The sequence below is a fragment of the Antedon mediterranea genome, chromosome 10 (genome assembly GCF_964355755.1).
Source record: "Antedon mediterranea chromosome 10, ecAntMedi1.1, whole genome shotgun sequence".
In the NCBI taxonomy this organism is placed as follows: Eukaryota; Metazoa; Echinodermata; class Crinoidea; order Comatulida; family Antedonidae; genus Antedon; species Antedon mediterranea.
The window spans coordinates 8,379,335-8,404,805 of NC_092679.1; the positions used below are offsets into that span (position 1 = coordinate 8,379,335).

Sequence of the window (25,471 nt, forward strand, 5' to 3'; positions counted from 1 at the left end):
CGGATCTGGAGGCAGGTGTCACTTTTCTGCAGAATTTTCCAAACCAACTTTTTCTAGTGCATTTTTTGACGTAGATTACGAATCTGGTTGTTGATCGGACTAACGTGGGGGCTTTTTAAAGATATAAACGTTTAAAATCTTGATTTTTGAGAGCAGAAATTAATCAAAATAAAACAAATTTAGACAATAGAGGGCGCACTTTCTACATAATTATGAGTAAATTGGATTAAAAAAGACTTCGTTGCTGTTAATTTTATTCACGTAAATGTGAAAATAATTTATAAATCTGATCGGTTTTATATGCTGAAATTGTTTTAGTAATACACTGTGTAGTATAAAGTTAGTTAGAACTTTTCATTTTCGCGTTTTCAGTGATCAAAAATGATATTGTCTAAGGCCTAGGCCCGAATATGAATGCTTCCAGCGTACGACGTATGTAAACAAAGGACGTTTAAACCGCGATGACCGCATATAAAGTTCGCTCAAGTGAATAGTGGGTAGGCTTTTACTAGCCTAGCGTATTGTGACCGTATGCATGAAACATCTTTCTCTAGCTTATTTTGCATGCAGCGCTAGCTTTACATAAACATGTGTACTACTGTTTTTAAATTTTTTCCCCCGATTTTTAGGTGGTGTAAGGGCCTAGAACTTATATTATTATTACTGACAGGCTTCTAGAGTAGGCTACTACTATACTACTAGGCCTAGTACTGGTGTAGTAACTAGCTGGCATAATAATAGCGTAGGTGTAGATGTATTATGGTGTCGTGTGTGTAGTCTTACAGCTAAAACATTAATTTTTGTATACATAAATCTAATAAATGCTGTGTACTACTACCCGTATATTCAGCTGATTATAACAATACATTCAGCAACCCTATCAACCAACGATTTCTCACAGGTGACATCATTGTTCAGGTGGAAACATTGTGAAAATACTACAACGATATTGAATGTATTATTTATTACGAAAGCTGCATCTAGCATGAACATATTTCCTCTCTGACTGAGATCATGTTTTAAACAATAAAAGAAAATAAGGTTGCCCTAAAGAACTAGCTGTAGAAAATCACATAAAACAATGTTTCTCTGTCCCTGAACCAACATAATTCCAATAAACATGGCTATATCATACCAAATGTATTCTACAAAATAAACAGCCAGCATCATATAATAATTATGGTTTAAAATGTCAAAGACCAACTGATAAATGTGGAATTTGCGTGTATGGTGGTTTGATTCCATAATAGTAATACTGTATTTTGATGATGAACTATTGCATTTTCTATGTATATGTACAGGCGCGTAGCCAGAGGGGTTTTTATGGTTCGGGCGAACCCCCATTCCCGACATGCCCAATACCTCACCCTCATCTCTGAAAATCCTCCAAATACGTGCCCCACACAGTACAAAAGGTTAATTTGAAAAATTCGTTCGTGAATAACTCGATACCTTCTTCACTGTATGAGCGTATGTCGAGCGATACGTGTCTGTAAATTTACGAGTTGCAAATGAATTGCCGATTTTCACCTGAAATCCCTGGATGTAACATGATATTGATGTGTGTATCGTACTCATAAAGTGAGCTGGGGCACGAACGATTCGTACAAAGGACACCGCCAGACAATAGCGTACGTACCTATATTGTTTAGATCACGGCAGTCAGCATGCATAAAGTATACCGTAAATCTTCTAATTGTAACCCTGGGTTATTATATTATTCTTTGATTGTTTTTTAGGGTGGGTTACTACTAGAAGGGGATTACTATTAGAGTAGTGGGTTACTATTAGAGTAGTGGGTTACTATTACTTGAAAATAGTAACCCACCCCAACTATTCCGGTCAGCAGCTCATAGCAAAATAATAAAACAGTACGGATAAACACATTTGTTTGAACAGAACTAACTATCTAACTAACTTATAAACTCAAAAACACTCAATCCTTCCCCACACCCGAGATCAACATGCATTATCTCCTTATTACTATCAGAGTAGTGGGTTGTTATTATTATAGATTGACTATTGACTGGGTTACACTATTACTATTAAAAGGAGGGTTACTATTATTAGAGTGTGGGTTACTATTAGAAGATTGATTAATATTTAATTTCTTCAAATTGCTGTAAATAAATATAGGTAGAGCTATAATAAGCATTGAATTTGCCTTCTCACACAAAGTGCTTTTTTTGGGGATTCCCCTAGACGTACGTACGTTCACATTGAACTTGAACGCAAGTGAATGATCAAAAAAGGTACGAATACGATCGTTTTGCTCATTGGTAGCATGCTGCATGAGAGTGTCTTTTCCGACTAATTAGAGGTGCTATTTATCATGAATGTTATGTGCGAGAGTATACCATTTCCGGCCATCTAGAGGTGTCATTTAACCAAATTTGCTTCGCCCCTCCAGATTTAGGATGGCTTTTAGGTAAGGGTGGAATTAAACGACATTAAACTCATTACAAACGTATCAGATTAACATAATTCGTTTTTGCTGTAGCATACGTCGATACACAGTACATAACGTAACCGTCAGTAAACTTCGCCTGGAAAGTAATACTACGACACATTTTGGTCCCTGGATGGAATATGATATCACGCGTTTGGACACAACGTTGAACGATTCGTACAAAGGGATACCGCCAGACAAGTGCGTACCTATTGTTTAATAGTTGGATAGCTGGCAATAATGAATGCATAATAGCCCTCCGACGTACTCGCGGTCAATGGAACGTCGCGGTTTTCTAGGCGCTGAGGCTACGAAGTGAACGCCAACGATTTTTACAGTATTCCCCGACTCGACAAAAAGTACCTGTGTTCCCAGATATGGGATAGGCTCCCCGACGAGGGGATAGAGCCCATGCGGATACACAGTTGATGATCTTAACCTGTATGTTTTACTATTTTCATGAGATTTAAAACATATTTTTTCTTAGAATATGCCAATTGCGCATTCTTTTGACATCATACTTTACTAACTTATGACGTCATAGGTACGTTATATGGTAATTTAAATATTAATTGGAAAGTTTAATACCACATTTATATAGCGGCTATTCTGAATTTATGCTAATTAACCTTTTTGATGTCTGACCGTATCATGTTCATTTCAACAGGAAAATGTTAGAAAATTGTTTTCCTGTGGTTTCTACATTTTTTTTAGCATAGGATAATGTCATTTAAGCAGTTATAACATAATATATGACGTCACAACTACCTTATGACGTCATAGTTACGTCATATGGTAATTTAAATATGCTAGTTTGAAAGTTTAATGTCACATTTATATTTACTCGTAATGCACTTAGGTGGTCTAAATCCAACCGTTGAGGAGATATGGGAACTTCAAATGGTAAATGGCGGCCATTTTGAATTTATGCCAATTAACCCACTTTCCGGTGTCCGATTTCGATAAATTTTGGATATGATGTTTATTTGGACTATATCAACTAGACAACACATTTCTGTTGCATTTAACATATCTAAACGATTTCCTCTTCATAAAATGACTTATTTGACCTAATTTGACCTTTGACCCTTCATATCTCAAAAACGCCCCCTCCCCGTCGCGATCAACATTCATATTCGTATTCTACAGCCAAAATTACCCAAGAAAAAGTACATGAAGTAAATTCTGCAAAAAGTGACACCTACACCTCAAATACGACTGGTCTAAATTCATGCGCTTTTAGATTGAAGAGCAGAGAGCAGCTAAATAGCTTGTTTTTATATCAGTAATAAAATTTACAATAAGAAACAAGAATTAAAAATCATTTAAGCGTCGCTGGAGTTAGCTCCGTGGCGTTAGTTAAGATGGGGTAAGTAGCTGTTGTGAGTTGCGTTAATAACGCCACTGCCTAGTTCACACGCAAGGCGTACGCCACGGCTTACTCTATACATGTGGCTTATACAGGATAAAGTTGCTGTTTTAAAATTGTATACACATATGGGGACAATGTCCACCAATTTTTATCTGTGTGACTTTTCACATGATTAAATCCATTTTTTATCCTCCCATTTTATGTCCCCATGGTAAATTTACAGGATACAACCTGAAAGCAATATTGATTTTTTAATCTTGACCATATTGCAGCGAGTGCGTGGCCAAGCGGTTAAGATAGTGGAACTTAATATCTAACCATATTAACATCGTCCAGGGCCTTATGGTTCTGGTGTCTTTTCGGATAAGGACTATAAAACACTTTAGAACATAGTACTCTATATCTTTTGAGACGAGTATGTTAAATTAGACTTTTGATCCCATTTTTTTCCATACCCAACTTGATTTTGGCTAGGATTTGTAAATATTATATGCATTTTTGGTAGGTGAGTGGATAAGGTTCTGTAATGCAGTGTTTAAATATTTATTTGTGTGCGTATTTATTATTGCCCTTTGTGTGTTGCGTTCTTGATGAGACTTTGCATTTGTTTCACATAATCCATCTTAAGCTTTTAGGCATATGATGATGGGCACAATTATATTCAACTACATACATTCTATCATATCTGTATTGTGTGTGGAGAGCATTTCGTTAACAATTTCCAGTTATGTACAGTACATTAAGCTTTATATATTCGAAAACCATCTGTGGGTACGTACTAGAGGTTAATTCTTAAATAGACCTTGAATAAATAACCTGTGTTTATCCTTTTTAATTTTTTGACACTATATTCACTAATTTAAATTTTTTATCAATTATATTTGATCAATTATGCGTTTTTTTGTTGAAATTTCAATGACGTACCACATACATATAGGGAATAGTAATTTCTGCAAACAAGTTTCGTCGTATACGTACTATGCTCAACCAGCTTAAACTTGGTGGTTTGAAGACGGATTTAGCAATGACTGTAAACCCCGACGATGGAATAGTTACTGCAACTGGAAGAGTGAACTTTTCAGCAAAAGATGTATGTATTATGTATTACTAACAGTAACCCGTGCTCCGCACGGTCATTTTCTGCCTTAATAATAATATGTTGTTATATACTTTGCATGGGCAAGTATAATAACGGCGCACTTTGATAAAAGTACTTTGACAAATTATTAAAATAAAAACAAATTGTATCACGAATAAAATTGGGAACTACTGTATTTACGGCTATTGGTTTGTTATACACTATTCCTTCACTTCAATATACTGTATGTAGGCTAAAAAATTAAAGCAATAGTACAGTGGATATGGAACTTTGACTTTACTTTTGACTGGAAAATAAAAGACGCTAAAGAAAAATTGTGCTGTGTAAATTAGATGATGCGCGCAAACACATAACGAAAGTATAAAAATGCCAAACTATATTATTTTGGGTGTTTTTCGTTAAGTATTAATTATTTGATACATAGAGAGAAAAAAAAGTGGACAAAAATCGAATGAAAAACACATTGCTGTGGAAACACGAATTAAGTTTATTTATTTACATTTGATTTTTATTTCACTGGTTTTTATATTTAGCAATTTTTTTGTATTGGAGATTTGTTACGTACTTGCTAATTTTGTTATTAAAGTGTGGTCTACCAGAAACCTGTGCTCGGCACGGTTTGTCTACATAATAATAATAATTCGCATGGCATGATTATTAAGTATAATAAAATCGTACTTTTCCCTGCCACGATATTTCTTTTCTTACAAAAGTTGGGGACCCTTCATGAGACGTCACAAAATAAACATGAATATTCATTATAAATCATGTCCATAAGCTACGTTAGAAATTAGCTAACAAAAGGTTTTCTGTCGAGCCGTCTGTGTAGTCAAGTGGATTAAGCTATGGACTTTACATGTCGATGTATGGGGTTCGAATCCGATGAGTAAGTTCTTTTTACTTTATAGTGAGAGGGTATATATTTAGAGGGTTAGGTTTAGTTATATTTAGAAACTTAACTATCTTTCACATAATGGCCCCGACTTCTGTACGAAATAAAAAAATCGCTTCCCGGCCCCTGAAAAATTGTTTTTTTAAAAAAACAAACAAATTGCCAACAATACAATTCGGAACTACTTACGGCCATTGATTTTGTTATACACGGAGTATTCCTTTACTTTGAAATATCTGTAAGCTACAAAATGAAACCAATACTGGATTTGGGGTGCGCCTCAGAAAGACAACGTGCATGAGCGGGACAGATTTCTGTCAATCAGTCGGCAGAGATTAAACCATTTTAATGATAAAATATGAATTGGTAAGTTATCGAATTAAGATGTCAAGTATTGGAAAAATAACAATGATTACGGACTCAAAACAAAAAGTAGTCGAAATTAGATGATGCGCTCGGACACAAACATTTTAGGTGTATTTTTCGTTGATATTTGATATTTAGCGGAAACACGACACTCATTTGGATTCGTTTTATTTGTGTGTGTGTGTGTTTTTTAATTTACATTTTTGTTTATTTCATGATTGTTTATATTCCCCTCTCACCTCCCCACAAAATGCTAAACAGCTCAAAAATGAAAGCACACTGGTGTTGAGGAGCTGCATTTTAAGGATAAACACTGAAAAAGGCAAAAAATAGCAGTAATTTGACGTCTAAGTGACCATGTTATGTCACTGTATAAACTACGCAACCTCCTCTGTTGTGTACCGCCATGGCCGGATCTACAAATACCATGCCGGGCCGCTAAATAAACAGTCTTTAGTCAACCGTGTCAAATGATCACGCCGTTGAAGTTTTAATTAATTACACCTATCTTTGGAATAGAATGTATTTTGTAAATCACACATCAGGTGCGCCGATAAATAATGAATGTTCTGTATTTATTTATCAAATGGTGAGAATATTTAATGTTGTTAATACTGTACAGGTACCTGATAATACATTTAACACAGTACAGTGTAATTTAAGTGGAATCTCCCAAAACCCACCGAGCAGAAAAAAAAAATCTCTCACAAAATCTTGACTTCGGCCTAGGTTGTTTAAATTAACAGAAGAATTTCCATCAATAAGCCTACATTAATAATAATAATATTATTATCATTTATAAATAATAATTCGTCTTATTCGAGGAGCCAAATCACCGCTGACCGCCAATAAAGTGTGAAATTTATGTTGCAGAGTCTGCCAATTTACAAATATTCTCTTCCAGTCCTGGACTTCTATAACGTTATATGGATATTTTAAGCCATGAAATGGATCTAAATTTTAATTTAGTGACAGAAAAACATTTACAGTAGTATGAACAAGAATGTGCCACATCAGGAGCGAACCCAGAGGTGTTACCCTAGTGGCCCCGGGCAACAAAGTAATATTTCTATACATTAATTTTTAAAGCTTGAAAACATTGAACAACTAGAAAGCAACTTACAGGAACTAAAGGCTAAAGATGGAAATTATAGGCCTGTTTTAAGAAGACTAATTGAAGCATGTTGTGAAACAAACGTAAGCTTACAAAGTCATTAGGTCATAGTTGGTTTGATGATCATCTTAAATAGTCGCACCATTTAAGATGATCATCAAGCCAACCATGACTTAATGACTATTTTTAGTAATTATCGGCACACCATTTTATAATCAACTAGTTACGATAATCTGTCTCATCATTGTTTTTATAAATCATTAACCTTTTGCCAACGCTTTATTTTATACTGTATACATTGTCATATTTTTGTTAGAAAACTGAAAAAGCCTTGAATTATAAGGCAGAATGGGATGATGCTGGTTACGAACCTGCAGCTGGTATACTATCAAGACTTATTGGAGTGTGTAGCTTAAATTCTAACCAACAAGAAGCACTTAAACTTAGGAAAGAATTGTAAGTTACTCTGTGGCTCAGTTCACAGAACACCACTTATTTGGTTATCTATATATAAATTTACGTAAGGGCAAAATTCGGTAAATCGCGCCTTACTTCTATAATTTTTACTCGATGGTATATAAAGTTGGTTCGTACTTTCGGTACTGATTTTAACCACCTGATGTAACCCTGTTTACTATTTAAATTAAGTTAGATAATAAGTTATTGACGGTTAAAACGAATTTAGGTTCCAAGATTTGCCCCAAATAGGGGTTTTTTCCGACCGTGGTATACACTGTATAATGGATGTCCATCTTGAAAAATACCCGCCGCAAAAATGCGAGGAGGCTTCGCATTTTCCTATCTCCTCCTACGATAATTGTTTTTAATAGCTGAAAACCGGTTGAACAGCTAGAGTACACCATCATAATGTTGAAGACAGGCCGATTTTCTTTAAAAAATACTATTTTGATAGATTTAATATACGATTATACAAATCTATTAATTTGCGATGAATGGAACATCCCAATCTCTCAGTCTGCCAGAGTTTGGTTTAACACAAGTACTGTAGGTAAATTTATGAGCCCTTGGTTTAACACATACGGTAGGTAAATATATGGGCCCTTTGAGAATAAACTTGCGAGATTGTGGATAGGCTCTACTGTTAGATATATAAACACATTATTATATACAAATAAACTTTATACTGACAGTTCTTTCTCAACGTTTGTATTAATTAATAATTACCAAATATAAACGTCGTAGTGGTGTATCGTGACATGGTACTTTAATATTTCAATCTATTATGACAGTGACAGTTTTAACTAAACTAAATAAAGAATGTTCTCTAATATAATTAGGAATCTCTTGCCACACACGGGGAAAATTAGTGTACAATGAATATTTAAAAGAAATAAATAAATAAATAAAATAAAAAAAGTATTAAATCGCAAATGTTTTACTGTATTTAGAGGTAAATTATTTATAGGCCTATAAAACATGAAAAAAATATTTCGTTACTGAGTGGATAAAGAATATATTTAAAAATTGTCCCTCTTTGTACCTATCCGCTTTCCCATCCCTCAACCCTAATGTTACATACAAAACACAAATTGGGTTTCTTTAAATGAGTCCAAATCAAAAACTTGGACTCATTTTGTGATAAGTTTCTCCTTCGGAAGTAATTCCCAGGGTGCTAATTTTAGTTGACTACATGAATCATCGTGTCTATTTATTCGTTTCTGTAAACGACAATGTATAGGCCTATAGTCCTGCGGTACGTACATTTGAAATCGCCAGTTTTGTTACGCTGAAATTACTGTGTATTCGAGAACCATCTGTGGGCACGACCTAGATGGTACGCGAGCGAAGCGAGCGTACCATCTAGTCTATATATAAATTATGGTTAATTCTGACATAGGCGAGCACAATGCAAAAACTTCGGTACAAATCTCCGCCTTGGATACCTACCTTATCTATCTGAGATGTACCGCGAAACGTAGATTTGATAACATTAGTGTTCACGGCGACGCTATTGTTCCATATTTCTATCTTAGGAAGATATTAGAAAGAGTTTTTTAACACAATTTATGATTTCAACATTAGATTTAATTTCCGGGTTTAAGATAAGTTCACCTTGCAACAACCTGGTTTCAAATATTTTCTCTCTTTTATACACAAGGGAGCAGTTAAAATAATAGATTTGACCCTAAAGGTGACTGGAAACAGGCACTTTCCATCAATCAATACAGTGTCCCTTTGGAAGACGAAAAACAAATCAGATATAGGCCATTAATCATAGCCATTTCAGTTTTTTGTTTATTTTAAAACACTAGATGGTACGCTCGCTTCGCTCGCGTACCATCTAGGTCGTGCCCACAGATGGTTCTCGAATATACAGTAATTTCAGTAACAAAACTGGCGATTTCAAATGTACGTACCGCAGGACTATAATACATTGTCGTTTACAGAAACGAATAAATAGACACGATGATTTATGTAGTCAACTAAAATTAGCACCCTGGGAATTACTTCCAAAGGAGAAACTTATCACAAAATGAGTCCAAATTTTTGATTTGGACTCATTTAAAGAAACCCAATTTGTGTCTTGTATGTAACATTAGGGTTGAGGGAAGGGAAAGCGGATAGGTACAAAGAGGAACAATTTTTAAATATATTCTTTATCCACTCAGTAACGAAATATTTTGTTCATGTTTTATAAGCCTATACATAATATACCTCTAAATACAGTAAAACATTTGCGATTTAATACTTTGTTAAAACTGTCACTGTCATAATCGATTGAAATATTAAAGTACATGTCACGATACACCACTACGACGTTTATATTTTTGGTAATTATTAATTAATACAAACGTTGTTGTCAAAGTATTGCAAGAAGTTTTTTCTCAAAGGGCCCATATATTTACCTACCGTATGTGTTAAACCAAGGGCTCATAAATTTACCTACTTGTGTTAAACCAAACTCTGGCAGACTGAGAGATTGGGATATTCCATTCATCGCAAATCAATACATTTGTATAATCTTATATTAAATCTATCAAAATAGTATTTTTTAAAGAAAATCGGCCTGTCTTCAACATTATGATGCTGTACTCTAGCTGTTCAACAGGTTTTCAGCTATTAAAAACAATTATCGTAGGAGGAGATAGGAAAATGCGAAGCCTCCTCGCATTTTTGTGGTGGGTATTTTTCAAGATGGACATCCATTAGACAGTGTATACCACGATCGGAAAACACTCCTATTTGGGGCAAATCGTTGAACCTAAATTCGTTTTAATCGTCAATAACTAATTATTTAACTTAATTTAATTAGTAAACAGGGTTACATCAGGTGGTTAAAATCAGTACCGAAAGTACGAACCAACTTTATATACCATCGAGTAAAAATTCTAGAAGTAAGGCGCGATTTACCGAATTTTGCCCTTACGTAAATTTATATATAGATACCGCGGCGCGTGTGTGAAGGTACAGTAGTTAAATAATAGGAATTATACTGCAAATTAATAAAGATCAAATTAAATATACGCCATAAAGAATCAGAATATATTGTGGGGAATAGTATTATAAAATTACATAGGGAGATTTGATAAGACATTTTTCGAGTGAAATCCCGATAGCTGAGTTTTATTGAGTAAGCTTGCAGGAATAACTGTAGGCTATCTTCCTGTGTCCCGTTAGGAGCGAGATGTCTGCCCATGTTGCAAGCCGTACCATAATGTCTTCTTTCTTGGGCCCACTGTGTCACGGCAGTTAGTTTCAAAAGATGATTAAATTAAATAATGTATTAATAATTATTAGGATGGTATTCATTTGAATAAACGCCTCTCCAATAAAACATCACTTTGAATAATAAACCCCCCCCCCCCCCAACCCAACTATCTAATAAACGTCCATCCAAATATTTATAACAACACAATTATACGGTACTATTTGTAGTAGAATTCACCGCACTGTTATCTACTATTTACCAAGCATTTGTTATTCTTTTTTAGCACTTTTCATATCTATTAGAGGATTTCATTTGATTATAAATGTTACCATATTATTAAAACTACAAAATTTAACATATATCCCTCGAATAAGCACCTCCCTCAAATGACCTCCGCCTCCCCAAAGGGCCCTACCAAACAATAAAAACTGTACTTTAAAATGTTATTAATCATCTAAAACACTGTGAAACAAAGTAGTTTAGTTTTACGAATGTCAAGCATTTTCAATAATGGTAACCGACAGAAAACGTATAAGGAGAACATTGTCATTCCGAAAACCATCGTCTACACTTCCTAGAGGGGGAGCGAGCAAAGCGAGCTCACCCTCTATAGTCCAGATCCCTATGTATTTTCGTGTGCAGATCATGGGGAAAGTGTAAGCATTGTGTTTTATGAATATTTGAATCATGTTGGTAATAAAAACCCATGTCAAATTTCTAAAATTCATCTTTGACCTCTGACTTCAATTTGAATGTTTTGACCCATTGAAAACAAAATGATCATATCTTTGCAACGCTTAGATTAAATGAAATAATTTTAGTGTCAAATTATTTGGGAGATGCATATTAATATTCGTTCTAATGAAAAAGTTTGTCAAAAAATGGCTGGAAGTATGATTTTTGGCATATTTGACCTTTGACCTACATATCATATAACTCCGTAACTAATAGTTGGACAAACTTTAAATAGGGCTCAAATTAATCTGAAAGTATATGTTTCTATTCAGTCTAATAAGAACTTTTACAAGAAAATGATCCGAAATATTTGTATTGACCTTTGACCTGTACTAGTAGTACATATTTCTATAATCTCAAAAACTATGGGCCGTAAAATGGTTGTTTTTGTGAAATGGTTCGAACAATTTACATTTATATGTTGTATAATAACAACATTTTATAGAAATGTAAAAGAATTCTATTCATGATCACTAACTTTATAATTTATTAACATCACTAGCATTTGTTATAATATTAAAATGTGTTATATTTGCTGATTATAAGCACTTCACATGAATTTATCAGAATTATGTGTATTTAAATATAAAGTTTTATTTTTTTGACATAAAGAAAATTTAATTATCTATCAAATAAGACCATTTTCAAATTAATATGGCTAAAACTTAATTAGATACAGGCAAAAAAGTGTATTTTTACTTGTGTGAACAGCACCCTCAATATTCATTTTCCCCCCAAAATACCACATTTTTATGTGTTTTCCTGAACTTAACAGGTTATAACTTTGTTTTAAAGACTTTTTACAGTAACCTGTAATTTACATACCTCTTTTATAACGTACTAGGCCAGTTTCTGAAAAAATTGAGAAAAATATTCCGATAGCTTGATATTTTTGTTGAGGTTATTACATGATACACACAACAAAAAAATATTTTAATTTTGAGCTAAAAGTCCATCTTTTTGGTTTAATAAAAGCTATCTAGCAGATATTAATACACAAAATTCATATTTTATTGGATAGATATTATGATTATCTTTCCAATAAAATATCCTGTTTGTGTAAGAATGGCTGTACAAGATTGTTTGTACTGGACCAAAAAGATGGATTTTTAGCACAAAATCAAAATCTTTTTTAGCATGCACGATGCAATAACCTCAGGAAAAATATCAAGCTATTGAAATATTTTCTCATTTTTTTTCAGAAACTGACCTAGTGCGTTATAAAAGTGGTATGTAAATTACAGGTTACTGTAAATAATCTTTAAAACAAAGTTATAACCTGTTAAGTTTATGAAACCACATAAAAATGTGGTATTTTGAGGGGAAAATGAAGATTGAGGGCGCTGTTCACACAAGTAAAAAAATACACCTTTTTGCCTGTATCTAATTAAGTTTCAGCCATATTAATTTGAAAATGGTCTTATTTGATAGATAATTAAATTTTCTTTATGTCAAAAAAATAAAACTTTATATTTAAATACACATAATTCTGATAAATTCATGTGAAGTGCTTAAAATCAGCAAATATGACACATTTTAATATTATAACAAATGCTAGTGATGTTAATAAATTACAAAGTTAGTGATCATAAATAAAATTCTTTTAACATTTCTATAAAATGTTGTTATTATACAACATATAAATGTAAACTTTTCGAACAATTTCACCAAAAAATAACTTTTACGGCCAATAGTTTTTAAGACTGTAGGAATGTGTACTACCTGTACAGGTCAAAGGTCAATAAGAATATTTTGGGTAATTTTCTCGAAAAAGTTCTTATTAGACTGAATAGAAACATATACCTTCAGATTAATTTGAGCCCTATTTAAAGTTTGTCCAACTATTATTTACGGAGTTATATGATATGTAGGTCAAAGGTCAAAAATGCCAAAAATCATACTTCCGGCCATTTTTGGACAAACTTTTCCATTAGAAAGAATATTAATATGCATCTCCCAAATAATTTGACACTAAAATTATTTCATTTAAAATAAGCGTTGCAAAGATATGACCATTTTGTTTTCAATGGGTCAAAACATTCAAATTGAGGTCAGAGGTCAAAGATGAATTTTAGAAATTTGACAACATGGGTTTTTATAACCAGCATGATTCAATTATTCATAAAACACAATGTTTACACTTTCCCCATGATCTGCACACGAAGGCACTTTTCTTGACATAGGGATCTGGACTACTAGTGTAAACAATAATCAAAGACAAATTTTGCATCTCTTCACTTCAACACTGATTTTTATTGATTTTTTACTCTTTATTTATTTTGAAACCTATTTAAAAATTACATTTTATTTCTGTGACATCGCATAAACCAATTTAGAAACAGAAAACAAATTACACAAACTCCGAACAAACTACGAGGAAAAAGAGGAAGTAGTCGGGTTTAATAAAAGATGTCATAAAATAGGGTCCCCGTGGGGGGGTCTTTTATGGGCCTTTTCAAGTTGGCGGTTAAAATATTCAAATAGCTTATATCTTTGTAATGGCTGGTGTTACAGGTTTCATTTTAGTGTCAAATAATTCATATATATTTATATTGACTCTCATACAATATGTACAGTATATACTGTATTTCTATATACAGTGTAGCATTGGTGAAATTACGGGAACACATGTTCTAATTGTTTGGTATGATTACATTATCAAAATAAACTTTAAGACAACAATATCGAATAATAATGAATGGAGGAAAATAATATAAGAAAATTTGGCACGTAGAAGCGAAGTGCGCGCTTTTTGAAATTTGTATAACTTTGACTAAAGAAATAAAAAACAACTTTTTAACTTCAACTTGCCAAATGTGGCACATGCAAGCGAAATCGGACATAAGTCGCATTTGTAGATTTGTAGAAACAGCCGAAAACAATAAAAGGCTGAAAAATTAAATTTTTTTATTTTTACAGAAAATGATAGCTGAAACAATATTTATTTACATTACCTTGGTGTTTTTCTATTTTGAGACAAATAAATAGATACATTTTAACATTTTGTTTAGTATGTTGGTTAAAAAGATGGTGTAAATTATATGATTTTCATAAAACATATCATGTTTTATGCTTAACTTGAAAGTGTTCCATTGGGTTGATTTTAATCAAATTTTGCATAATAATAGAACAATATTTAATTAAGGAAGGTGCGAAGTTTCATTGAAATAAAACAATTAGAATACCCTTTTGCCAAGGCGTAAACTTAGACGCCCTGTTTATTTTGTTGTTGTTTTCACTTCCTGTTACTTAACTTTAAAAGCATTTTTCTCAAAACACTGATTGTAACAACCAAAACTTTAGACTGAGATATCTCTGGAAGTAGACATGATATCAAGATATTTTTTTCAGCATTTCAAATCTTGGATTATGTAGTTTCAGTATTTGTGGAAATCTCAATTTTGAAAATTCCGACTTATGTCTGGTTTCCCTTGCAGATGCCACATATGTTAACCTCACAACATCCGATAGGCTTAATTTTTATATGAATTCATATCTATATTTCATAATAAATTATAATCATTATCATTTAATTCTGAAGAGCTGAGATATTCAAATATACGCTAAAGGTGAAATTACACAACATATTCAAGTTTTTAGGCATGATGACGCTATTAAAATGAAAATTATGGCAACTCAAGAGAAAGATAATTATTAGAAAAAGCACATACTGAAATTAGAGCGAAAATCGGGCTTGAATAACCAAGATGCGCTCTGTTGAATGTGATAACCTACAAAAAAGACCCTAATTTTTTAATTCAAGTGACCAGTTGATGACGTCAAATAGTTATATGAATTTAATATCTACAACTCAATGGCTTCCAGAATGAGTTATTTTCATTTCAGCAATTTTGTGAAAATAAGGTGTGCATTTTGTCATTTTTAACATGCTCGTATAGTGTCATTTTAAGTCAGAATGGACTTAGGATTGGGATTTGTACAACAATTTTAATTTGTTATGCTTTCTAAGAATTGTGTGCGCAAAAACGTTTGCATAACCTTGAAATACATAAGTTTTTATTTGCTAATATTTTTACCCTTCACCTAAAGCTTACTTATAGTTAATTTTTTTAATATTTTATGACAAGTTACGGAGATATGCACAAGTTAGCACCACTCGTTGCTAAAGTCCAGAACTAAAAGAGTTATTTTGAAAGTTCACCCTCATACCCCATCCCACCTTATTGATAACACCCTTTCCATCTCATCCGTTTCTCAACGTTATCAGTTTCAACTTGGTTGTCTCGCCTATCGGGCTTCCATCAATACCGTTCCGGATTACATTAGTCGCATGTTAACCAGGACTCAGCCCGGAAGTCGACCAACTACCAGATCCATCTCTAATTGTAATTATATTGTTCCTCGACCTTCATTAGAGATTTTTAAACAATGTTTCAATTATAAAGTGCCTATGTATTTTAATATGATTCCTAAAATCATTCGACAATCTGAAAATATTATTGCCTTTAAACGTGAACTTAAAGAATTTATTTCCAGCTAATATTGTTCGTATTGTGTATATATATATTTTATCTGTCAACGATTTTAACTTCTATATGAATTTTATAACCATTGTAAATTTTTAGGCCTATATTATGTCATTTGAATATTCAATATTTTATGTGTTTTACTGTATGTATGTTTTATCAAATGATCAGTTCCATTAGGAACTGGATAGGCTACCCTCAGTAAAAATGGTAATAAATAAATAAATAAATATGATTGATAATGTGATTTAACAAAATGTCGTATAAATGACGACACAGATGAGTGATCATGCGGAAAAGCTTATGAGGATTAAGTTAAATTGTTTGAAAGATATTGTGAAATTTTTGTGATCATGCACCATGGTTAGTGATTGATATTGATTCCAATTAATTATATGTTCCAATAGACCCGACGTTAAATACAAAAAACAACCATGTTTAATGCGTAGACCAAATTTCAATTAAATAATAAAAATAAAACCCCGATTTTAAGCATGGCATCATAGACAAGTTCTATTTCCTCTGAAATATGGTGCAAGAAGCATGTTTGGGTAGAAGCTGGGATCCACTTGATTTAGGATATTTCGACCTCGCTGATTATGAATATGGCGGATCCCAAGCGAAATTCGGCCATCTAAGCCCTTAATTTGCATAATTAAAAATGGCGGCCATTTTTTTATAATTACCCTATATCTCGAGAACCACTAGTCACAGATAATTAATTTTGGTCTCAAAATGTTTTAAATATATGTTTTTATATTCACTTTAATGACACATTTTCTCAAAAAATGGATGCAAGTCTTATTTCTGTCATTTTGACCTTTGACCTTGATTTATCGTATCTCCGTAACCAATAATCGGAGAGACACGAAATAGGGCTCAAATTGTTCAGAAACTATACATTCATATTTATTATAATGAAATGTTTTTACAAAAAATGGCCGATTCTACAACTATTGACCTTTGAACTATAGTCAAATATAATAATATAATAATAATATAACTTTGAAAATTGTGGTCTTATGAATTATTATTTTGTAATGTCATTTATATAATGCTCTAATTAATCTATTAATTGAAAAACACAGGGCTTCAGGTCCACAACTGAAGTCTATACAATAGCACCACACAAGCTGGAATGCCGAAAATACAATATAAAATCCACTATGGCCAAGTAGCGGTGCAGATGAAGCTAAAATCTAAGTGCAATCTAACAGCCAAACGACGTGAAAACAGCAAAGCCTACCACATTCCTCATTCATCTGTTGACTAGTTCCCTTTTTATCCACGAACCGCTGAACAATGGAACCTTCTCCCAGAAGAAGTTGTAAATACTACTTCCCTTCTACAATTTAAAACTCTCTTTAAACAAATGCAACAGAACCTTTTAGATAAACATCAACCAATAAATACAGGGCCACCTACGAATTTGTTCAAATGGGGATCTTTCAAGAAAATAGGTGAAAGGGATTGTACATATGTGTTGTTTTATATGCGGCACACACTGTATACAAAAAAATAAATAAATAAAAAATTGCAACAGCTTTAGCCAGTGAAGCAGTAGCCTTCATCTGAAGTTTTCTCCTAATGGAAGGGCCGGGCTCTGAATAAAGTTTTCCGTAAACCACAACATCGCCACACATACTTATATATGCACATGTACTGTGCATAGTACGACCCGAGTCAGGATTATTGATCCTTTTTAGTTATCCGCTTGGTATACCAAGCGGATAACTCCTTGTTATTGTATGAGATCAACATTTTTTGGTTATCCGCAACTTGTGCACCTCCTATTTTCGAATGACGTCAGAGTTGCGCAACGTGACTTACGCGCGATTTTATGATTTTTTATGATTGATCATAGACTAAAAACCAAAAGTCATCTTGTATTGACACTTAGTGAAAATTTAAGTCATATCAAGGGAAAACTTTCTATGGATTAAAAATGGCATGTTTTACAAGAACTTACGCACGCACGCGCATTTAAAATTTCAAAATGCGCAAAATTAATTTCTAATCAACTTTCTACGCTGATCAGGACATTTTGAGCATGTCAAAAATTCCCACGCGCGCGAAAAAATTTACTCGTAAGGTGCGCACGTAGCATGAAAACCATGTGTTTTTCTCTTGAATTATGATTTTACAGCCTTTCTTAGTAATTTTAAAAAAGATTGACATCATTTCAAATAAAAATGACGTCATATGAACACGTTGATTGAGACCATTTGCGCACGTTTTAGTTGAAAAAGTTATAAAATATTGTCAAAATAATGCCTATTTTGAATCTATTATAACTCTTCAGGATCAAAGGTGACCCCAATTTTTTAAAACTTATTATGCAAGAAGATAAATTGTAGATATAAATTCATGCACAATTTTTACCTCTCGGATGTTATGACGTCATCGTATGGCCACACGAATGTATAATATAGGATTTTTGTCTCTTTTGTTATTGCTCATCACTTTCAATAGAGCGCATCTTGCTTATCCGTATTCCATTTCCTCCGAGATTTTAATATTATCTAGGTCAATCAACTATCTTTCACATGAGTTAAAAATATTTTAATTGTTATGACGTCATCATGCCTAAAAATTTTAATTAACAGGGTAATTAATTTCATCTTTACAGTAAATTTTAATCTGTTATAGCTCGTACGAATAAAATGTGATAATCACGATTAAAACGTTTTCAGGAAGCTATGGGATTGTAGATACTAAATCATGTGAACTTTTCGCCAATTAGATATTGTGACGTCATCATATGGCCAATTAAATAAACAAAGTCGTATTTTCATCTTTTGCGTCATAGTTCATTACATTTAAAAAAGCGCGCATCAATATTACATGTATTCAAATTTCTTCTAAACGTTAATATGTTGTTGCTGAGATAATTTCCTTCCGAAATTACTACCTTCGCGTTTCATTTTGAAACCGTCAACATGTTAAAAATTGGAATAAAATACGGGTCCTGCAATTTCACCTATTTTACACTGTCGTTGATATGTATACAGATTATACTGTGTGTACTATATGACACAAAATATACAGCATTCAGCACTAACAACACATCATATTCTTCAGTTCAGGTAATAATGCCATAATCTTTTTTTGTGTGCAAAATTTCAACGTATGACGTGCGCGTGGCGTTTGTCGAGCGGATAACTAACTCGTCAAAGTGACGAGTTTCATGTCTAGTTCTTCTTTCTTTCCCGGATTTTTGTGAGCAGCATATCCCCTATTGCTTGTGAATATATCTTTTGTATAACTTTGTCATTATATGGACATTTACCTGAAGTTGTGCACCTCCATATTTTGAATGACGTCAGAGTTGCGCAACGTGACTTACGCGCGATTTTATGAATTTCAATGATTGATCATAGGATAAAAAATAAGTCATTTTGAATTGACACTTAGTGAAAATTTAAGTTATATCAAGGGCAAACTTTCTATGGAATAAAAATGGCATGTTTTACAAGATGTTACGCGCGCACGCGCATTTAAAGTTTCAAAATGCGCAAAATTAATTTCTAATCAACTTTCTACGCTGATCATGACATTTTGAGCATCTAAAAAATTCCCGCGCGCGAAAAAAATTTTACGCGTAAGATGCGCACGGAGCATGAAAATCATGTTTTTTCTCTTGAATTGTGATTTTCCAGTCTTTCCTAGTCATTTTCAAGAAGATTGACATAATTTCAAATTAAAATGACGTCATACGAACACGTTAATTTAGACCATTTGTGTGCGTTTTAGTTTAAAAAGTTATAAAATATTGTCAAAATAATGCCTATTTTGAATCTATTATAGCTCTTCAGAATCGAAGGTGACCCCCAATTTTTTTACTTTATTAATATTATGCAAGAAGATAAATTGTAGATATGAATTCATACAACATTTTTACCTCTCGGATGTTATGACGTCATCGTATGGCCACACGAATGTAAAATATAGGATTTTTGTCTCTTTCGTTATTGCTCATCACATTCAGCAGAGCGCATCTTGCTTATACATATTCCATTTCCCCCGAGATTTTAATATTGTCTACGTCCATCAACTATCTTTCAAATGAGTTAAAAATATTTTAATATTTATGACGTCATCATGTCTAAAAATGTAAATAACGTGGGTCACTTATTTTCATCATCTCATCAGAAAATTTCAATCTGTTATAGCTCGTCAGAATAAAAAGTGATAATCATGATTAAAACGTTTTCTGAAAGCTATTGGATTTTAGATACGAATTCATGTGAATATTTTGCCAATCAGATGTTGTGATGTCATCATATGGCCAGTTAAATTCAAAAAGTCATATTTTCATCTCTTGCGTAAAAGTTCATTGCGTTTAAACGAGAGCGCATCTCACTTTCACGTGCCCAAAATTCTTCAAATTTGTATTAATGTAATTATTTAGATAATTATCTTCTAAAATTGTTATTTTATATGCCAATTTGATGACGTCATCGTGTTAGTAATTGGATTTAAAAGATGGGTCTCGTAATTTCGTCTATTCTACACTGTATATAACATACAGTGTATTCTGTAAACACTGTAATATGCTGTATGCTACAAAATAGGTACAATTCAGCACTGTAAGCATATTTAAATACTGTAATAGGATGGCATAATAATTGTCGGCGTTCATATAGTTTAAAGTATGTGCATGTTGCGTTTGCGCGGATAACCCGAACTCGTCAAAGTGACGAGTTCAAGTCTAGTTCTTCATCTTCTTTGTTATTAGTTATCCGCTTAGTAGCGGATAACTCCTTGTAATCGTCCTGTTTCATCATATTTTTTTTTTTTTTTTTCCTGTATTATACTTCTTTCCTTCTGTCATTTTTGTGCGTCGCGTTTCTCTAAAACGTGTAAACAGAACATATCGTAACTTTGTCAACATATCAACATTTACGTGAACTTGTGCACCTCCTATTTTTGAATGAAGTCAGAGTTGCGCAACGTGACTTACGCGCGATTTTATGAATTTCAATGATTGATCATAGACTAAAAACGAAACATAATTTTGTTTTGACACTTTGTGAAAATTTAAGTCACATCAAGCGCAAACTTCCTATGGATTAAAAATAGCATGTTTCACAAAAAGTTACGCGCGCACGCGCGTTTAAAATTTTAGAGTGCGAAAAATCAACTTCTAATCAACTTTCTATGCGTTTCATGTCATTTTAAGCATGTCAAAAATTCCCACGCGCGCGAAATTTTTTACGCACGCGGTGCACACTTAGAGTTAAAAACATATTTTTTTCGCGTGATTCATGTTTTTTCAGCCTTTTATAGTAATGTTACCAACTTTTAAACAATTTCGACTTAAAATTACGTCATACGAGCACGTCGAATTAAATAATTTGCACGCGTTTCTGGTGAAAAAGTTCAAAAATTCGTCAAAATTATGCCTATTTTTAAACAGTCATAGATTCTAAACTACATGGAGAACTTTTTTTTAATTACATATTCTGGAAGTTGATGAGTTGTAGATATCGAATCATGCATTAATATGGCTAACCGGACATTGTGACGTCATCGTATGGCCACGCGAATATAAAATATAGGATTTTTGTCTCTTTCGTCATAGCTCATCACATTTAATAGAGCGCATCTCCACTTATTCGTAGTCGATTTTCACCCCGATTTTACTATATTCTAGGTCAATCAACTATCGTTTGCATGAATTAAAAATTTTTTAATTTTTTCAACGTCATCATGCCTAAAAATTTAAATTACGTTGGTCATTAATTTCATCTTTACAGTAAATTTTAATCTGTTATAGCTCGTAAGAATAAAATGTGATAATCACGATTAAAACGTTTTCAGGAAGCTATTGTATTGTAGATACAAAATCATGTGAAAATTGTGCCAATCGAATGTTGTAACGTCATCATATGGCCAGTTAAATACAAAAAGTCGTATTTTCATCTTTTGCGTTATATTTCATTACATTTAAAAGAGCGCGCATCAATATTTCACGTATTCAAATTTCTTCTACACGTTAATATGTTGTTGCTGAGATAATTTAATTCTGAAATTTCTACTTTTGCATTTCATTTTGAAACCGTCAAGATGTTAAAAATTACAATAAAATACGGGTCCCGTAATTTCACCTATTTTACACTATTTGTGATATGTATACAGATTGTACTGTGTATACTATGTATATGACACAAAATAACAGAATTCAGAAATAACAACATATCATATTCTTCAGTTCAGGTCATAATGCCTTAATATTTTTCTGTGTGCAATATTCTAACGTATGACGTGCACGTGGCGTTTGTCGAGCGGATAACTAACTCGTCAAAGTGACGAGTTTCATGTCTAGTTCTTCTTTCTTTCCCGGATTTTTGTGACCAGCATATCTCTATTGCTTGTGAACATAACTTTGTATAACTTGGTAAAAAGATTGACATTGAAGTGTAGATGTGCAGCCAACCTTTTGGACGATGTCAGATCCGCGTTGCGTAAGTTACGCGCGATTTTATGAATTTCGCGTATTTAACATAGACTAAAAACCAAAAGTCATTTTGTAATAACACTTGGAGAAAATTTAAGTCATATCAAGGGCAAACTTTCTATGGATTAAAAATGGAATGTTTCAAAGAAAGTTACGCGCGCACGCGCGTTTAAAATTTCAAAATGCGAAAAATCAACTTCTAATCAACTTTCTACGCGTTTCATGTCATTTTGAGCATTTCAAAATTTCCCACGCGTGCGCAATTTTTTTACGCGCACGTGCGCACGTAGCGCAAAAACATCATTTTTTTGCTTGATTTTTGTTTTTCTTGTCTTTTTTAGAAAATTTACCAACTTTCAAACAATTTCGATATAAAATCACGTCATACGAGCACGTAGAATTAAACAATTTACGCGCATTTTTGATGAAAAAGTTCAAAAATTTGTCAAAATTATGCCTTTTTTTAAACAGTCATAGATTCTAAACTACGTGGTGAACTTTTTTATAATTACATATTCTGGTAGTAGATGAGTTGCAGATATCAAATCATGCATCAATATGGCTAACCGGACATTGTGACGGCCACTCGAATATAAAATATAGGATTTTTGTCTCTTTCCTCGTAGCTCGTCACATTTAATATAGCGCATCTCCACTTATTTGTATTCCATTTCTCCCCATTTTTTTATGTTGTCTAGGTCTATCAATTATCTTTCGCACGATTCACCATTTTCAAAATTGTGATGACGTCATCATGTTCAAAAGCGTCAATAACTTTGGTCACTTATTTTCCCCTATTCTGCACTGTATGTAGTACGTATACAGTATATAGTGTATACCGTATATACTCAGACGTGACGAAAAATAGAGAGCACACTGAAATTGTTTCAATGACTTAATCGTTTTTCTGCGCGCAATATTCTAACGTATAACGTGCACGTGGCCTTTGCGCTGCGGATAACCTAACTCGTCCGTAGTGACGAGTTCAAATCTAGTTTTCTGTATTATTAGTTATCCGCATTCAGCGGATAACTCCTTGTAACTGTCCTGTTACTTTTTGGTTATCCGCAACTTAGTTGCAGGATAACCCATGTGATTGTAAATATCTTTTTTTTCATCTTCTTTGTTATTAGTTATCCGCATTCAGCGGATAACTCCTTGTAACTGTCCTGTTACTTTTTTTTAGTTATCCGCATTCAGCGGATAACTCCTTGTAATCGTCCTGTTACTTTTTTTTCTTCTTCTTTCTTTCTCCCTCATTTTTGTGTCTCACGTATCTCAAAAACTTGTAAACATAACATTTCATAACTTTGTCAACATATGTGCATATACGTGAAGTTGTGCACCTCCTATTTTTGAATGACGTCAGAGTTGCGCAACGTGACTTACGCGCGATTTTATGATTTTTTATGATTGACCATAGATTAAAAACCAAGCGTAATTTTGTTTTGACACTTTGTGAAAATTTAAGTCTTATCAAGTGCAAATATTCTATGGATTAAAAATGGCATTTTTTACAAGAAGTTACGCGCGCACGCGCATTTAAAATTTCAAAATGCGCAAAATTAATTTCTAATCAACTTTCTACGCTGATCATGACATTTTGAGCATGTCAAAAATTCCCACGCGCGCGAAAAAATTTACGCGTAAGGGGCGCACGGAGTATGAAAACCATGTTTTTTTTCTTGAATTTTGAGTGTCCAGCCTTTCGTAGTCATTTTAAACAAGATTGACATCATTTCAAGTTAAAATGACGTCATACGTACACGTTGATTTAGACCATTTGCATGCGTTTTAGTTGCAAAAGTGAAAAAATATTGTCAAAATTATGCCTATTTTGAATCTATTATAGCTCGTCAGGATCAAAGGTGACCCCAATTTGTTTTAACTTATTATGCAAGAAGATAAATTGTAGATATAAATTCATGCAGAATTTTTACCTCTCGGAAGTTATGACGTCATCGTATGGCCACACGAATGTAAAATATAGGATTTTTGTCTCTTTCGTTATTGCTCATCACTTTCAATAGAGCGCATCTCGGTTATCCGTATTCCATTTCCTCCGATATTTAATATTATCTAGGTCAATCAATTATCTTTCCATGAGTAAAAAATATTTTAATTTTTATGACGTCATTATGTCTAAAAATGTAAAGCATATTATCACGTATTTTCATCTTTACAGTAAGTTTCAATCTGTTATAGCTCGTCAGAATAATAAGTGATAATCATGATTAAAACGTTTTCTGGAAGCTATTGGACTGTATATACGAATTCATATAAACAGTTTGCCAATCAGGTGTTGTGCCGTCATCATATGGCCAGTTGAATAAAAAAAGACGTATTTTCATATTTTGCGTAATAGTTCATCACATTTAAAAGGGTGCGCATCTATATTTTATGTATTCAATTTTCTTCTACACCTTAATATGTTGTTCCTGAGATTATTTCCTTCTGAAATTGTTATCTAAGTGTTTCGTTTTGATACCGTCGTCATGTTAAAAATTGGAATAAATGGCGGGTCCCGTAATTTCACCTATTCTACACTGTATGTAATATGTATACAGATTATACTGTTTGCATGTACCGTATATACTATATGACACAAAATTGACAGAATTCAGCACTAACAGCATATCATATTCTTCAGTTCTTGTCATAATTCCATAATCTTTATCTGTGTGCAATATTCCAACTTATGACGTGCACGTGGCGTTTGTCGTGGTGCGGATAACTAACTCGTCAATGTGACGAGTTTCATGTCTAGTTTTCTTCTTTCTTTCTCCTCTATTTTTGTGTCTCGCGTATCTCAAAAACGTGTAAACAT

At 33.1% G+C, this 25,471-nt stretch overlaps 1 protein-coding gene across 1 annotated transcript in view; it reads left to right on the plus strand.

The window, feature by feature from the left end:
• LOC140060031 (leucine-rich PPR motif-containing protein, mitochondrial-like) overlaps positions 1-25,471 on the plus strand; it is a 138,533-nt gene that overhangs the window by 65,232 nt on the left and 47,830 nt on the right. The window contains exons 19-21 of the mRNA XM_072106066.1: positions 4,759-4,911; positions 7,268-7,375; positions 7,609-7,748. Coding sequence (XP_071962167.1) covers positions 4,759-4,911; positions 7,268-7,375; positions 7,609-7,748 — 401 coding nt within the window. The remainder of the gene's footprint in view (positions 1-4,758; positions 4,912-7,267; positions 7,376-7,608; positions 7,749-25,471) is intronic.